The 13,668-nt window shown below is 55.2% G+C and overlaps 1 protein-coding gene and 1 long non-coding RNA gene across 3 annotated transcripts in view; both read left to right on the top strand.

The window, feature by feature from the left end:
• Positions 1-6,219: 6,219 nt before the first annotated feature.
• Positions 6,220-7,705, top strand: LOC112403977 (uncharacterized). The gene is made up of 2 exons (XR_003004024.1): positions 6,220-7,367; positions 7,640-7,705. It is a non-coding gene; the product is annotated as an uncharacterized LOC112403977 (long non-coding RNA).
• Positions 7,706-8,524: 819 nt separating this feature from the next.
• Positions 8,525-13,668, top strand: part of FXYD2 (FXYD domain containing ion transport regulator 2) — a 5,872-nt gene continuing 728 nt past the window's right edge. Inside the window, exons 1-5 of one of the 2 annotated variants that reach the window (XM_024751751.1) lie at positions 8,525-8,868; positions 9,822-9,914; positions 11,875-11,913; positions 12,106-12,180; positions 13,622-13,658. In XM_024751751.1, coding sequence (XP_024607519.1) covers positions 9,890-9,914; positions 11,875-11,913; positions 12,106-12,180; positions 13,622-13,658 — 176 coding nt within the window. In that variant the 5' untranslated portion in view covers positions 8,525-8,868; positions 9,822-9,889. Of the gene's footprint in view, positions 8,869-9,260; positions 9,331-9,821; positions 9,915-11,874; positions 11,914-12,105; positions 12,181-13,621; positions 13,659-13,668 lie in introns of those variants that run through there. The other variant, XM_024751750.1, reaches the window with a different exon arrangement.

Raw genomic sequence — 13,668 nt, 5'->3', positions numbered from 1 at the left:
CAGAGGAGAGGACCCAGGCCCATCAGCTGGACGTGAGCAGGAGGTAACACTTGGCCTATTGTGAGTGAGTGCTTAGTCCCCAGGCTACGGTGATCCCAGACTGGAGTGAGCTCCCAGTCACTGGAAGTGTTCGAGGTGAGGGAAAATAACCAGCAGATAGGATCCCCTAGGCAAGATGGACTCTGAGAACCTACCCAGAATGACCTAAGTGTCCGGGCCTGAATTGACGACCCCCTCACCTCCCAACCAATGGATGAGCTGCTTCTTCCTCTTTGGTCTAGCACTGCAGGGCCAGGGCAGAAGAATCCGGAATCCAGGCATGGGTCACTGCTTAATGTGTGTCTTCCTTCTGGGCCAGAATTCCGTGCAGGCAGGACTGCGTCTGTCCACTCAGCCTCTAGGCACGCAACTTATATTTGTGATTTGGCTGAGTATAGTAGATGTAACTCGGTTGAACAGGAAAGCTGTCGTGCTGTGCCAGTTCCCAGAAGGGTCTCAGAGATCTCAGGTGTCCTGCACGTTTCACCTCCTGGCTGTACCCGCTGCTCCCCACCTCCCCATGAATTTCACTCCAAAGATTTTCAAGTCTATTTGCAAGAGCTGTTGGTGCTACTTAGTACCACATAAAAAAAGGTCAGTCTGCCTTCTCTGTCCCCCTGGGCTGTGGCCCTCCCCATCCCTTTTTTTTTTTGCAGGTTGTGGATAGGAACTTGCCAAATTGTTCTTGGAAGAGAGTCAGAGGCACAGTGCAAGCAGCAGGGAGAGAGGGGTGGGTGAGGGGGATGCCAGGCTGAAGCACACCCCAAGGTCAGCGGGCTCCTTCTCTTCTTGTGGGGAGGAGGGTTCTGCCCTCCGCAGGATCATGGGCTGGCAGAGCCAGGGTGGGAGAGTGGTCCAGCTCTGTCTGGTTCACCCAACCTTGTCCCTGGTAGTTCTGCCTCACCCCGGGCCCAGAGAGAGTGAGATAGATGGTGGGGGGTAGGTCAGGTGTGTTTGCCTGAGCCAGGGGAGGAGCCTTGGAAATACCTATCTCTAGGCCACAGAGAGGGAGAGCGGCCACCTCTCACCATTAGTGTGATTCATTGCTGTCACAGTTGAACTCCAGGGGGCCAGGATCAGCCAGCTCAAGCCAGCCAGCTGCTGACTTTATAGAGCCAGCCCCAGCCCCAGCCCCGTGCCTGGTTGCACAATAGTGGGGCACTTTCCAAGGCAGGGATCGCAGAGCAGGTGGTGGCGCGATCAGGTATCCTGAAGGACTTGGGGTGTTAGGGGCTGCCAGGTGGTGGGCCCCCTGTATCATCCAGATGAGTGGGTTCCTGCCTCCCAGCCAGGCTTGGGGGTGGCTTGGTGGAACAGAAAGAGGCTCAGGACATTTCCTTGTGTTCCCTCCAGCTGTGTGATCCGGGGCGGACCCCAGCATCTTTGTCAGTTTCCTTCTCTGCAAAATGAAGTCCTTCCTAGCCATGGGGTAAGCTGGGCTCCTGTGTACACCTGGGAGCCTTGGTTTCCTCAACTGTCCAATGGGCTTATCAATATCTTTCCTGTTACCTCACAGGGTCAGAGTGACACGATGGACATAAAAACACTGAAAATTTTATGTGTAGATATTATGTTATTGTCTACAATAACACACAACCTAAAAGTTGAGAATTATGTGTCATTTGGGGGTATTACTGAGGACTATGGTGTGGAAGACAGCCTCTCAGATAGCTCTGCGGAGCTGTTCCAAAGAGGTAAGGGAGAAGCCAGGATATATAGGAGTCTTTACTGAAAAACAAACAAACAAACAAACAAAAACCATGTACAGCTAAACATGAAAAGATCACTGCTAATCACAAAAACCAGGCAGCCCAAGTTAAGGATTTTAGTGCCTTTCTACGTGTGGGAAGATGCATGAGTCTGGGCTCATTGAAATTATTCCTTTGATATTTATCTTAACTGCCTAGGGCCAGTATCCTGTTTTTCTTCACCCTATATCCCCCTCAGGGTGTACTGTCACCAGCAGTGGCCAATGGTTTGATGGTGGGCAACATTCATTGTTTACTAAAATATGGCAGGCAACATTTTTTTGTCCACGTTATTAATATTTATATTACCAGCCAGTTCCTTATGTGCTCTTTCTTTGATAGCAGGGTTCCCCTTCTGTCTTTTAAACTGGGGTTCAAGTTTTGACTTGTCCACATACCATGGGAGATTCCTCTTCTGTAGGATGGGTATCTCAAAACTTGCTTGACTAAGTCGTTGGACAGAACGAAGCAGATCAAACAGGCAAGAGTTCTTTGGAACAATCAAGAACCATAAAATGGATGGAATTGTTACCAAGTGATCCGAGATGGGCACCAGACTCAGTGAAGACAGACATTTAACAGACCCCATGATCTGTGTCCTCGAAAAAGCCAGAATAGACCTGGTAGTCTTGTGAAATAAATGCCGAAGATGATTACAAAGCCAGGTGTGAGCCATTTGGGCCATGTCAGTGGAATCCAGAAGGTCATGGAGGAAGGGTGGGAGCGGCAAGGGGCAGGCTTGATCCTGGAGGTCTTCCTGGAGGTAGTGAGTTGGGACCTGCCTTTCAGAGGTAGGGAGGGATGTAGTTACTGGAAGGAGAAGGGCTGCAGCTGGAGAGAAACAGCCTCCGTTCTAGTTCAAACCCAGACGTGACTTAGAAAAGTCAAGAATGCATTTCTCTCCAGGGTATTCACTGTGGGAGAGGTGGGTCAAACGGCTTTGCCCTTGTCACCAGCTGTAGAAGCAGAAGGGGACGTCCCCATCTCCTGCCTGCTCAGGGAGCAGAAAGACTTGGGCGACCTTGACTCTGAGTACATTGCCCTTTGGCAGCTCCCAGGACCTGTGTGCCCCATGGCTTGCGCCATCTTGAAGCCAACGATTAAGGAATGGACCCTCCAGGGCCCACCCCCTCCCAGCTCTGCCTTATAAGACCCCAGGGACCCTGGCATCCACAGCCACAGCAGGAGACAGGAGCCAGTGTTCCTTGGGATTCGGGACATCTGGGCAACACAGATGGGGCCTGAGAGCCACCACCTTCCCTGCCGAGTGACCACACATGCCATGCAGCTGAAGATGGACCTGAGCCGGGAATTGGGGCTTTCTAGGGGCTTCTGGCTTCTCTCCAGCTGTGAGCCAGCACCAGGAGGATTGGCTGGGGGCCTGGAGTCCAAGGCTGTGCCCTCTGCCGTGCAGCCCCCCACACCCAGGGCAGGTGAATCTGGAGGATCCCATCTCGAGGAGACTGGTGATGAGGGCCCTCGCCTCATTGCTGGTTCTTGAGCACCAGGGAGACAAAGCTCAGCCGATGTCCCAGTCTGTTAACTCCCTACCTCACGAGCCCAACCATGACCACCCCAGACGGTTGCCCAAGGCTGAGGAATCCGGAGACAAAGGAGGCCTGCTGGGGGAAGACAGGAGAGGCTGAGGCACGGCAACTGAGGACACTGTGCCTCTGGACAGGCAGCACTGAAGGAGGGATCTGGGGGCTGGGACTGCCTCTCCATACCTCCCAAATTGCTCCTTGATTTCTGGGTCTTGGGGAAAACAGCAGAGTGCGCCCCTTTTTGGCTCTAGCCTGGAACAACAGGCAAAGGAGGAGGGCTTGGGGGTCTTTGCCTTGTGGTCTTTCCAGGATGGAAGAGTGGTGCTCCCACCCCAGTTGCCCCCATATCTCAGAAAAGACTGGAAGAACAAGAGGTAGGGCCAGATGCCAGCAGGGAACAGCCGTTTTGCATGGGGTTTCGGGGGAAGAAGGGAAGGCTGGGGATGCCGGATGGGTGGTTGGCTGGCAGAGATCATGCTGAGGGTCCGGGACGGAAAGGTGCCCCAAGAGCCTGCTTTAAAGATCACCCCACTGGCGACTGAGCCCAGGGAAGGGATTACAGCAAGTGTCCACAAGGACACTGGAGGGTCAGCTCAGGGTGAGGGTAGTGAAGCTGGCACTTATCAGGACCCTCTTGGCCAGGCCTTCTACCTACATCACATCTATTCCTGCGACAGCCCTGCAAGGTAGGTGCTATCATCCAATTTTACAGATGGGAGAAGAGGACTCGGAGAGGTAACCTTCCCCAGCATCACGCAATCCGTAGTAAGGAGTCAGGATGCAACAGGATTTAAGCATGGGTGCATCTATCTGCAAGGGACCCCTGTGTTGCTCGCAGAGATGCGTGGGGGGAGGCTTCCCTGGGCTTCTCTCCGGGGGATCGTGACCATGATCCAGGCTGAAGGAACCAGGGCCTCCCTGGAAGGCTGTAGAGTGTCTCTGACGGGGGCGGGGTCCCTGTCCCCAGTGTCAGCCAGGCTGATGACCTCAGTCAGGACAAGGAAGGACTTGGTTGTGGGTGAGGTGAGAGGGGCAGGACCTCCTTGACTCTTAACATCTGGCTTCCCCTGAAGGGACAAACGAACATTTTTATGAAAATTGCTGCAGGGCTCCAGGTGAAGCGCTGGAGGGAAGCAGAGGGCCGGGGCCGGGGAACTCCCCAGGAAGGACTCTGGGGAAGCTGTCTGCTGGGGGTGGGGTGTGCTGTCTCTCCGTGGGGACAAACTAGTTCTTGCTACTTATTACAGGTGATTTCATGGGAAGAGGCTGCATTAGGCAAGTTGTGGGTCTGCCTATGCAGCTGGCAAAATTATTTCACCTCTGGAACTAATCCATTCATTTAACGAAACTAGGGATCCACTAAGTGCCGGGCCCTGTTCTAGGCACTGGGGATCTAGGAATGAACAGAACCAACAAAACTCCTTGCTCTCCTGGCGCTTAAGTTTTTCTTAGGAGAGAAATGAGAAACAAGATAAGGAAAATAGGTACTTAATCAGATATAGTAAGTGCTACAAAAAAAGTACCCGAATTTGAAATGTTGCAGAGTGGGTGTGTAAATACTAGGCGGGGATGCAAGGAAGGGTCTTTGGAGTCAGTCTTTGAAGAATGACCTGAGCAAATTCAGCCAGGAAGTCCTCTGGAGGAAGAGTCTTCAGGAAGAGGGAATAGCTGTGTGAAGGTCCTGAGGCAGGAGCGTGTCTGGAGGATTAGAGGACCGTAAAGGGGACCAGTATGGCTGGAGTGGGGAGAAGGGGCAGAGAAGTCATTGGAGACAACGTCAGAGAGGTCAGCCCTGTATCTAGAAGCCAGATAAAGATGGGCTTCCAGGACACAGAAAGGGCTTTGGCTTACACTCTGAGCCCTCAGAGCGTAAGCAGGAGAGGGAACCCTTAGTGAAGTGAGGGCGTTGGGTGGGATGACCCTGGAGGCCCTTTCTGGTTAGTCTATGATGCAGGGTCTCCATTTGGGATGGAGATGTCTTTCTTCACAGCGTTAGTGTCTGGGAATGTGTGTGTGTGTGTGTGTGTGTGTGTGTGTGTGTGTGTGTGTGTGTGTGTGATGGGGGTATTTCTGGCTGAGGTCTCCACTCTTGAGACCACTGACATTTTTGGACGGGTAACTAGACTGGGACTAAAGGCCCATCTAGCCCCAAGATTTAGGAACTTCTCCAAGTGCCCAACCTGGGGAATGTCTGCTTGGCGCTCTGGGCCGTGAGCACGCAGGTTTCCACTTGGGAACGTGTGACTAGGCCTGGTCTTGTGAGAAGCTGGGTCCCTGGGCAGGTGGGCCCCTGCCTCGTGGGGAAGGGACGAGGAGCCTGGAGGCAGGGCTGCCTGCTGGGGGGGTGGCCCCCCAGGACAGATCTCAGCCCAGTCAGACAACCCCCTCCAGGCCTGCCTGTCTCTATTTCCAGAGTGTTTTCCAGCCCGGGCAGCTCTGAGGGGTGTCATGAGTCACTCGCTCAGGGCAGGAAGCTTTGCTAAGGAGGGACAGAGTGGTGGGTGTCATCTGACCAGAGCCAAGGGTCAGTGTCTGGGGCCAGACCAGCACCTGCCAGACCCTGCTTTTCAGTGTCTGTGTTGGGATGGCCGAGCAGGGCGACCCACAAGGAAGGGACCTGAGGACGATCCTGTGGTCCTAAGTGAGCCACACAGACTGCTTATTTTTTTTTCTTTCTCTGTGGCCACTTATATTTTATTTTTTTTATTGGAGTATAGTTGCTTTACAATATTGTGTTAGTTTATACTGTACAGCAAAGTGAATCAGCTATACGTATACATATATCCCCTCTTTTTTGGATTTCCTTCCCATTTAGGTCACCACGGAGCACTGAGCAGAGTTCCCTGTGCTATACAGTAGGTTCTCATTGGCTGTCTGTTTTATACATAGTATTAATAGTGTATATGTGTCAACCCCAATCTCCCAGTTCATCCCCCCGCCGCCCCGCTTCCCCCTCGGTCAGAGGCCTTGCTCCAGGCCCTGTCAGGGGCTTCAGCGGCCAGGGAACAGGGTCTTGCCTGAGCCAGGGTAGGGGCTGCTCTGCCTTCCTGCTCCCATGGTTGGCTCCTGGCTCCAGCTGGGAGGCCGGCCCTGCATACCTGCCTTCCTACTGGAAGTGCTGTCTTCCGTCCTCCCCGCGCTGTGGCACCAACCAGCAGCCCTCAGAGGCCTCGCTAAGCTGCTGGTATCTCCTGCTGGGCCGCTGGGCGGATCTGACATCATAGCCTCAGGTAAGTCACTGGGCGCTAAGTGGGGGTTCCCAGCTGAGGAAGGGTGGGTCACACACTGGCTCCCTCTCCCAGCCCCAGCGGCTCCCCATCTCTGCCCAGGTCCCAGGGTGACACAGGAGGCTGTAGCTGGTGCCCCGGGCCATGGCCTGGACACATTCCCTCCTCACCCAGGGCAGCTTCCAAGGACCTGCTGCAGTTCTGCCCAGTCCCAGGGGATTCCTAGCTGGAGAACAGGCCCTCAAGGCAGGATCATCAGGGCTAAGGCCTGACTGGGCTGGAGCAGTGAGGTGTCGCTGAGTAAAGGCCCCGGGGGGACCCACACGTGCCCCTGAGTGTCTCCCTCAGCCGCCTCAGGGGCAGGTGGAGAGCAAGGGCTCTGATTCCACGGGCTGTGGCCCCGGCCAGTGCCCTCCTGGCTCCTGGTGACCTTTGCAGGCACCTGGGGCTGCACGGGGGCTGCTGGCTGTGGCATCTCTCCCCAGTGCTCTGCCGTCCCACTCCCACTGTTTGCTGTGGCTCACAGCTTCCCCCTTCCTCAGGTCACCTTGGAGGTCAGAGAATCTCCCCCACTCACGTGGATCCTGGCCCAGCCTGCCCCGGCAAGCAGGCGGGCAGGCACGAGATGAGGGCTCCCTTGCTAGTGCCTCCTCCCTGCCTTTGTCTCTTCCTGCCCGTGGGCTCGGCTCGGGTGTGGAGGGAGAGAGGGCCACTCTTCCCATCCAGGCCCTGGGTCACTAGCACCTCATAACTTTCTCTTCCACTGAGGACACAGCCAGCAGCTCCTGCCATGGACAGGTGGTACCTGGGTGAGTCCGCTGAACCCCATCCCCCCACCTTCTCAGACTCTGACGCAGGTGTCCACCCCATCACTTTCAAGTGCACCCCCAGCTCCCCAGGAGTACAGGAAAAGCAGAAACAAGGAGAGGCGGGATTTCTAGACAAGGGCATCTCGGTATGGGTCCTGGGCGTGCTGTCATCTCTGCTCCCAGCATCTCTGAACTGCAAGAGCTGGGAAGGCAACTTGTGCAACAGCCCCCTTTCTGTCTGTGTGTCCACCTGTGTGTCTGTCCACCTGCAGGAACTCTGAAGCCAGACTGCTGGGTTCAGAGCTTGGTTCCCCCACTTCGTAGCTGCCTGACCTCTGGCAAGTTATTTTACTTCTCTGTACCTCAGTTTCTTCATCTATAAAATGGGGATGATAATAATGCCTTCCTTGCCTCATAGAGCTGCTGTGATGATTACATGAGTTAACTTTTGTAAAGTGTTTAGAACAGTGCCTTGCATATAGAGTTAAAAACGCAGCTACTGATTTATTTCTCTTGTCTTCTATCATCTATCTATCTATCTATCTATCATCTATCTATCTATCAACTTTCTACCTATTTTTATACTCCAGAAAGAATCCACAGTGGCTTACAAAGATGGACAAAATGTACTAAGATACCAAGATAATGTATAATAAGGAGGTACCAGTGTCTGTGTGGAGGGCCCCAGGAGTTTTGGGAGTACAGCTATGGGGGCTTTCTAGCTCTGGTTTTGTCCCTGACTGGGTGTTTCAGGCAAATCCCTCAACCTCCCTGCCCTCAGTCTTCCTGGGCTGCCCAGTGGGGATCATGGCGCTGCCCTGGCCACCTTCAGGGTCATTGTGGAGTCAATGACCAGCTCAGTTTCTTTATCTGTGGAATGGAGCAAACGTGCATTCGGCAGGACAATGCGTGCAAGAACTTGACACACGCTCAGCCCCTACCAAAGGTTAGCTCTGTTGTATTTTCATGAATATCCATCACTTGGCCCTGAAAGCAGAGGAGCTGAATGGGTGTCTCGGCTCCTGGTCTGCAGGCCGTGACATTTCCTCTTTCCATCTCACCCTCACGTTCATTTTGCTGGAAGGTGGTTGGCTTTTCTGGGTCTGACAGTGTATGACAGTAACAATGATGGCACTTACTGTGTACCAGGCCCCCTGCCACACCCTTTACTGCATCATCTCACTTTCTCCTCATCACAACCCATTCTACAGATGAGGAGACTGAGGTACACAGAGGTTAAGTAACTTGACACAGGCCACATACTGAGCAAGTGGAGGAGCCAGGAAGTGAACTCAAACCTTGATCCCACTGCCACTGCTCCAGGAAGATTAATAGATGGAGTCCTTTTGAAGGACTAACCCACCCCTGATGGACACTGACTGCTGACCTTGGCCCTTTGGCTACCACTGAGCATCAGCCTCTACTGGAAGCCAATTCGATTGATTAGAACTCAGCTAGGAATGTGAGCATCCATGGGATACCCAGCGCTGCGGTCCCCAAGGTGAGTGGGGTCACAGTAGAGGGGGGAGGAGGCCTTGGAAGTGTGGGAAATTTCCTGATTCCTAAAGCTGAGGGTGTGGCTCTCAGTCTCCACCTTGCCTCTCACGGCTGTGTGCCCTTGAGCCAGGGCCCTACCCTCTCTGTGCCTCAGATGACTCATCTGTAAAATGGGGAAATAACACAAAGTGCAAGGAACTAATAGGAACGTGTTTTGCAAATCATGAAAACAAGTCGCTCTCCCTGTGGCAGGCCTTGGTCCCTCCCGAGGGAGCCTACCGTGTAACAGTGGGAAACTGGCACGGAAGCTGTGCTTCACGGCTGGAGAAGGAGAGTGCCAGAGGCTGCAGGAGACGAGGGGTTGGTTAGGGATGACACCGACTGAGGTGTGAGCTGTTAGGTGCAGCCTGGATGGATGAAGAAGATAACAGAGGAAAGGGCGTTCCCAGGCAGCGAAGGCCTGGAGGTGTGAACGTGCATGGGGGGCTCAGGTGGGCTGTGAGGCGGGAGGGGCCGGGTACCCTGGGACCACCGCAGAGGAGCCTTGAGTGCCGGACAAGACACATCAGCCGAAACAGAGATCTCCACAGCGGTGGGTGAGGTGGGCAGCTGCTAGGGTCAGGGGTCTCCATGGGACCCCCGACCTTGCCCCCCAGGCTGTAGTATACACGGAATATATTTCGAAACTCCCACTTCCCCGTTGTCACAGCCCCAGCCGTGACCTCTCGGGCTGGGGGAAGGACACCACGGCTGATCTGTCCCCGGCACTTCTCTGGAAATTTCCCTGGGGAGGGTTTGGAAAGCCGGCCAACTCCTCCCTGCCCCTGCTGCCCCTGCACCTCCTCATGCCTCAGCAGGAGCCCCACTACCCACAGCAGGGCCTTTCTTGTGACCAGGGTAAATATTACCTGGCACTGTTAATGTTTAATGTCCCCCCCATCCCTGGCCACCCCACAGCCAGGCACTCTCCCCGAAGCAGAGGCCGCGGGAAGAGGGCAGTGGGACGTGCCCGTCTGCGGGGGGACATGGCAGGATTGTCGACAGATGACGGTGAGTGTGTGTGTGCATGTAAAGCATTAGGTGCCTCGGACCATCTTTGGAGGGTGAGCAGGACCCCACTCTTCCGTCTCCTGGCACCCCTGCCTTCCAAGAGTACCCACCGCCCCTGCCTCATCCCGTGCCAGCCTTCCCGCTAAGAAAATATGCTTTTAAAAGAGGATCCTGCCTTAACTCCAAAGAAATCTAGCTTGAATGGCGGAACCTTGGGCACCAAGTAGGAGCTGCTGGGCGGTGGGGAGTGGTGAGCTTCTATCTTGACTTTCTGGCATGCATCCGTCCTGGTTCCATGTATCTTTGGGACTGTCTAAGCTCAGACCAGCAGGCAGATGGGGGTCAGGCTGGCTGGGGCAGGAGTGGGCCCCTCTGCTCAGCCTTTTCAGGTTGGCTTTGGGGTGAGCGCCCCCAAGTTCAGGACACGCGCCCAGAAGTCATCCTGCGAACGAGGGTGATCAGGCTTGGAATCCAGTGGGCCTTCTGTTGTCTGTGGTGGTCTTAGAGCCAGATCTAGAAAAGATGAGGCCTTTGGGTGAGGGCTGGCTCATCCAGTGGCTCAAGATGCGGTGGTCAGGGAGGAGACGGGTTCCTGGTATGGTGAGGGGAGCTGTGAGTTTGCTCATGGCTCTGACACTAACGCCCCATGTGACCTTGAACAAGACCTGAACCGAATCTGGGGAGACAACTTCGGAGGTCTTCTGCATGGTGATGGGTGCCTGGGCCCCCCATAGGCTCCCTTGGCCTCAGGCTCTACAGGCCCAGGAGCAGACCCCCTCTAGCCTGTTCTCTCCTGGCCGAGGGCGGGTGTACCGCCAGGACAGCTGGGCTCACCAGACCCCATGGCCCAGGCACAGTTCAGCACAGTCTGGGAGGTGCCGACTGGTGCGTTCCTTTGACCTTGGGCACTGCTGCCCTAGTGCCAAGAAGGGGCTCAAGTAGGGCAGAGAAAAGGGGCCACGCCTAGCCGTGGCAGAAAAGCTCTGGCCAGGTGCCCTCCAGATGCCCAACAGTGAGTGTGCTCAGTGTACAGGGCTGGAAGCAGAGCCATGATACCTGCTTGGGGCTGGAGACTGGACCAAACCACTTGGCCTTGAAATGTCTCCTTCCTCCTGACCATGTGACAGGCAGCCCAGCAAAGGGGTTAAGCACCTAGATTCTTAACAACCAATTGCCTGGGTTCATTCCCAGCTCGACCCTTTTCTAGCTGTGTGACTGTGGGTGAGTTGCTTTGCCCCTCTGTGCCTCCATCTTCTCATGGATTATATTGGAAGAATATTAATGCCTCATAGGGTTGTTACAGTGGTTAAATGAGCTACTGCTTTGTTAGCCTCAGCCTGGCACATGGTAAGCACAATATATTAATGCTTCTGAAATAAATTTGCTTCCCCTTGAGGATAGCAACGTAGGAGAGAAGAATCTAGAAACATGGGTCCAAGACTCAGGTCTGCCTCCAACTTTTATTGGGACTTTAGACAAGTCTTCAAACTGGGCCTCAGTTTCCTCCTTCTGTTCAGTGAACGTTAAGTTTCTATTTATTTATTTATTCATCCATTCACTTCACAAATATTTGCCAAGTACCTTGTAGTTGATTAGTTATATGGAGAGAGGTTGCTGGTGAGTCTTATGGGAGATGCCTCTGTTGGTCTTTTCTTACTTTTGTATGAAGCAAGGAGAGGAAGGAACCAGCCCCTCCCAGAGGTGCCAGAGGCCTCCACAGGCATCGTGGGTCCCTGCTTTGGAGGCACAGTATCTGGTCCCAAGCCGATGGTTGGGAGCTGCCTAGGGCAGTGGGGACTCACCAGCCCCCACTCGTGGATGTCTCTCCACCAGCCTCGCCTGGCACCCTTGGACCCCTAGGGGTGCTGGGATGGGAAGAATGGGAGCTCCACAGTTTCTGTGGCTGAAACACACCACCGTCGGTGACTCACCCTTCACCCACTTCTGTCTCTCTCCTCAGGTGGCAGCCCCAAGGAGGACGTGGACCCATTCTCCTATGGTGAGCCTGCTGGGCCCCTCCTCCGCACCCTTCCTGAGCCCCCCCCACCCATGTAACCCCGGTTCCTGGCCTCTCCCAGGCCTGGGTTATGTGTCCCCCACCTTCACCAGTTACTGTAGGGCTGCTGCCAGGTTGGCTGCAGGGAGGGGTCTGGGATCACTCATCCCACTTCCTTGCCCTCTCCTCCCTCAGACTATGAGACTGTCCGCAACGGGGGCCTGATCTTTGCTGCCCTGGCCTTCATCGTGGGGCTTATCATCATCCTCAGTAAGTGGGGCCTTCGTGTGGGAAGTGGGGCGCCGATGGGGACACATCACTGAGCGCACTGGCTTCCCAGGTGCGGGGTGGAGGGGGAGAGCCCTCTCGCCCCCTTCCCAGATCCAGGAAGGGGGAAGTGAGTTTCTCGGATCCCCTCCCCTCCCCCACGCAGGGGGATGGCCACCTTGATGGAAAGAGGAGTCTTGGATGCCCCATTGCTTGGTCCTCAGACCACCCAGGAGGTTCCTTCTTCCTCCAGGGAGCCCTCCAGTGGATGCTGGGGGGAAGGCCGTGGAGATGGGAGAGCTGGCTTCCAGCGGCCCAGGGAAGCTCCAGTGCACTTGGAGCCAGGCGAAGGGAGAAAACCAGCCTCCACTGGACACCCCCTCCCCCAGATCTGGACGCTTTCTTGGCTTGAGCTACATCTCGGCCCATTTAATCCCCTTGGCAACACTGAGGGATGGCCACCAATGTCACCATTTTGCAGATGAAAAACCAGGCCCACCCTGATAGGTGCAACAATCTGCCTGAGGTTCCGTAGCTGAATTGAAAGCAGAGCGGGTTCAGCCGCAAGCCCCCCACCCCGACCCCGCCAACCCCCTGCCTGCTGCCGGAAGGCAACCGTGCCCGGCAGCCAGAGGCCTTAGGCGTCCCTGTTAGTTTACCATGGATCCTCTACTCTCTGGGCCTCAGTTTGCTCATCTGTTAAATGGGGATGATCCCACTTGCCTCAGAAGGTTAGGGCTGGCAGCCAAAGACACAGCAGCCAAGAAAGCACTCAGAAGGATCCAGCGTAGGCATGGGGCATTCTAGGGGAGAAAAGGGTCCGGGCTCCAGCCCCAGCCCCAGCAGGCACACGGCAGGAGGCTTGTTCAGGTGCAACCAGAAGAAACAGACACAGAAACACACCAATGAAAGGAAGAGAGAGAATGTAGCAGATACACCTCTGTGTCCTGCGATCCGAACACATCCATGGGTGGTGCCCCCCCTCCTGACAGCTGCGCTTTGCAGACGTGGCCAGTCTCCCCGATTCCCCTGGAGGCTCCCTGGTGGCAGTGTTGAGCACGTAGGAGGTGGAAGGCAGATGGGCAGGAGCAGGGGTCTTGGCTCTGGACTTCCTGCCGTTCCTCTCCAAGAGCTTACTGAGCAGCCTCTGCATGCCCAGCACCACGCAGGGGGCACCACAATGGCCCAGGCTCAGCACCACTCCCAGGGCGCTCACAGCCCCCCACGGAGCCACTGCAGTGCGTGTTTGTTGACTGACCAATTGACTGACTTGGGCTTCTGATTGCTTATGGTGCAGCCCTATATACAGAGAGACAGTCAACTGTGGCCTCCAAGGCAGACACCAAGCGGTACAGGCAGGTGGGAGGGAGGAGGGAATACAGAGCCGAGTCCTCCAGGGCAGAGAGGGTCTCCTTGGAAAACTAACCTCCTGTCTCTCTTTAAGGCAGACGATTCCGCTGCGGGGGCAGGAAGAAGCACCGGTGCGTGCCT

The sequence above is a fragment of the Neophocaena asiaeorientalis genome, unplaced genomic scaffold (genome assembly GCF_003031525.2).
Source record: "Neophocaena asiaeorientalis asiaeorientalis breed wild unplaced genomic scaffold, Neophocaena_asiaeorientalis_V1.1 scaffold479, whole genome shotgun sequence".
In the NCBI taxonomy this organism is placed as follows: Eukaryota; Metazoa; Chordata; class Mammalia; order Artiodactyla; family Phocoenidae; genus Neophocaena; species Neophocaena asiaeorientalis.
This window is presented reverse-complemented; position numbering and strand designations above follow the sequence as displayed.